Source organism: Octopus bimaculoides, chromosome 4, assembly GCF_001194135.2.
Source record: "Octopus bimaculoides isolate UCB-OBI-ISO-001 chromosome 4, ASM119413v2, whole genome shotgun sequence".
NCBI lineage: Eukaryota > Metazoa > Mollusca > Cephalopoda > Octopoda > Octopodidae > Octopus > Octopus bimaculoides.
In genome coordinates this window covers 141,478,226-141,481,119 of record NC_068984.1, presented here as the reverse complement: position 1 = coordinate 141,481,119, position 2,894 = coordinate 141,478,226, and the positions used below count along the sequence as shown (strand labels likewise).

The 2,894-nt window shown below is 38.0% G+C and overlaps 1 protein-coding gene across 16 annotated transcripts in view; it reads right to left on the bottom strand.

The window, feature by feature from the left end:
• Positions 1-2,894, bottom strand: part of LOC106872026 (DISP complex protein LRCH3) — a 254,748-nt gene that overhangs the window by 43,057 nt on the left and 208,797 nt on the right. For 12 of the 16 annotated variants that reach the window (XM_052967554.1, XM_052967550.1, XM_052967551.1 and 9 more), the window contains one exon: positions 2,724-2,849. The exons of the other annotated variants lie outside the window; for them this stretch is intronic. In XM_052967554.1, coding sequence (XP_052823514.1) covers positions 2,724-2,849 — 126 coding nt within the window. The remainder of the gene's footprint in view (positions 1-2,723; positions 2,850-2,894) is intronic. 16 annotated transcript variants of the gene reach the window in all.

Genomic DNA, 2,894 nt, shown 5'->3' with positions numbered 1-2,894 from the left:
AAAAAAAAAAAACAACAACAAATATATATAATAACCCCAACAGGAGAAAGTGATTGACTCCAAGGGGATCAATAATAATAATAATAATAATAATAATAATAATAATAATAACAACAATAATGATTTCAAATTTTGGCACAAAGCATGAATGAAATTTTGGGGTAGGAACTAAGTCAATTACATCGACCCAGGCACTCAAGTGATACTTATTTTATCAACCCCAAAAGGATGAAAGGCAAAGTCGACCTCAGCGGGATTTGAACTCAGAATCAAACAAAGAAAATCATTAAAACTTTCATCTAAGGAACCAACGGAAAGGGAATACAGTCCGATCATGCATACACACATACACACACACACAGAGTAACATGCAGACATGATCACACACACACACAGAAAAACAGAAACATGCTAACTTTTAACCACACACATACATACATACACACAAATAAACACAGAGTAACAATATCATGCTGAATGAAACCAAAAATATCATCCAAAACAAAGGAAAAAAAAATTTAATATACTAACTAAAAAGCAGAAGGGAAAAAAAGGGGGCTCACAAGAGTTGTGGGGAGGCACAGGCTATAAAGTAGCCCCCGTCTCTCCACTGACCCTTGTGTGAAGCAGTGGTTGTGAAAGTAGAAGAGGTGGGCAGCAAGCAGAGATAGGAACAACAACAATGTCAACAATGATTGTGATGATGTTGATGCTGGAGGTGATGATGATGATGATGTTGATGCTGGAGGTGATGATGATGATGATGATTGTAGCGACATTACCTGGTAATGAAAAATATATGAGAGCGAAGAATGATTTTTTTTTTTTTTGGTGGGAAGGACAGAATGAAAACAATAAAGTGATTTGAATGAAAGAGAAGAAGTTTGGGGAGAGGAATGAAAATGCTGAGCCATTCATGCATTTCTCAAGAACACGAGTAAAAACAAATTAGGGTAGAGATAAGTCACTCATCCAGGTGGGTCTAATGAACTGAGACAGTACAATATGTAATTGAACACTGGCTGAATATACCTGAAATACATAAGTAGTATTTTCAAAAGCTAAGACATCCAAGAAGTACAGAGATACCTACTCTCTGCAAATTACCATCATTTGCCTTGTTTTCCAATTGTCTTTATAGACAGTCCATTAAAATATATTCAGCCCTTTAAGCTTCCAGTTAATCAACATATATTGAATTTTAATAGGGACCCTCCTTTTGTCATTTTTTTTATGTAGTCCTTCATTCTACAGTGGCCTAAAGCCTTGATTGGGACAGCACATAAAAGCACCCACTACACTCTAGGAGTGTTTGGCGTTAGGAAGGGCATCCAGCTGTAGAAACCTTACCAGATCAGATTAGAGCCTAGTGTAGCCATCTGGTTCACCAGTCCTCAGTCAAATCGTCCAACCCATGCTAGCATGGAAAGCGGACGTTAAACGATAATGATGATCATGATGATATATATATATCTATATATATGATCTCACAGCTTCAGTGGCATAGTTTGAACTCATTACCCTGTGGTCAGTGATTTAACCCTAACCTCATAAGTGTTGACTGTGTGCCAACAAAGCAGCCTCTCGGCCTTTTCACTCCTTTTTTACTCCACAAGACCTCCACAGCCATTCGAGGTATATTAAAAAAATCTTACTCTATTTTTCATTAAATATTATTAGGAACTGTATAAAAAAAAATATTTAAATATTTTGTGTATCGTAGAAGTTTAAGCAATTTATTGCACAAAAATCTTAACAGCAAAATCTTATATGGACTCCCCCCCTCCCCAAGGCACATGTGGACTCCAGTTGAGAGACACTGCTCTACATGGTTGATCAACATTGCTAGAAATAGCAACCATAAGCACTTTGGATCTTATTACTATCCTAATCCTAAGAAAGAGGACTTATATTATTCACTGTGCCTAAATAAAACAGATGGGGTGGTCATGGCAAAAATGCTTTCCATCATAGATCGGTTTGAGTAATTGTTAGCCTACAGCTAAACAACAGTTGTCTCTCTCTACACTTTTTTTAAGGACAAAACAGGAAGATAACGGGGTCAAAACTCCATGTTTGGAAACTGTTACTCCTGAGAATTGATAGACATACCAATGTGGTAGCTCAACTCGTTAAAAATAGCAGCTAAAACTCCTAATTGCACCCTCATTGTATTAAATAAATAATGTGCTTGGCGGGGGGGGGGACTGGTAGCAGTGTATGGTGTACATATGTTAGTAATGAAAACGATGTGGATTAGTTTAGGTTTTGTATAGGGAGGGGGAAGGGTCCTTGAGAAAGAGGATGATAACAGAGAAGATGAGGTAGCAAGAGAAAGGTGGAAGGAAGGAAAGAAGAGGAGAAGGCATCACAGCAAACAAAAGTAGTGAAGTAGTAGTAGTAGTAGTAGTAGTAGTAGTAGTAACAGATGTAGTAGTAAGAGTAGTAATAACAGTAATTCAGTAATTAGTAGTGGTAGAGGTAGTAGTAAAAGTGGAAGTGGTAGAAGCTGCAAATAGATTATGAATAGGAGTAAAAGCCAAAGGAGGAGAAGGAAGAGGAGGAAGAGTAATTCCTGGTAATAGGTAGGTGACCACCACTACTGAATCAAAAGAAAAAGAAGAAAGAAGAAAAAAAAAAAACAAGGGAGCAAACAACGGGTGACTGCTTGGAGTTGTAGAACCCAACCACAGCATACAAACATACTGACGGAACATACATACCTTTGTCATTTTGATGAGGAGGAGGGGGTGCTGCTGATGAAGGAGATGATGGTGATGAAAGCCCTAGCTTTGTGGTTCTTCGGTTGCCAGTAGGAGTGATTTTGTTGCCGCTTCCAAGAGACTTTCCTTTATCAAGTACAAAGGGCCGGACATTGTACGCTACTAGCAACA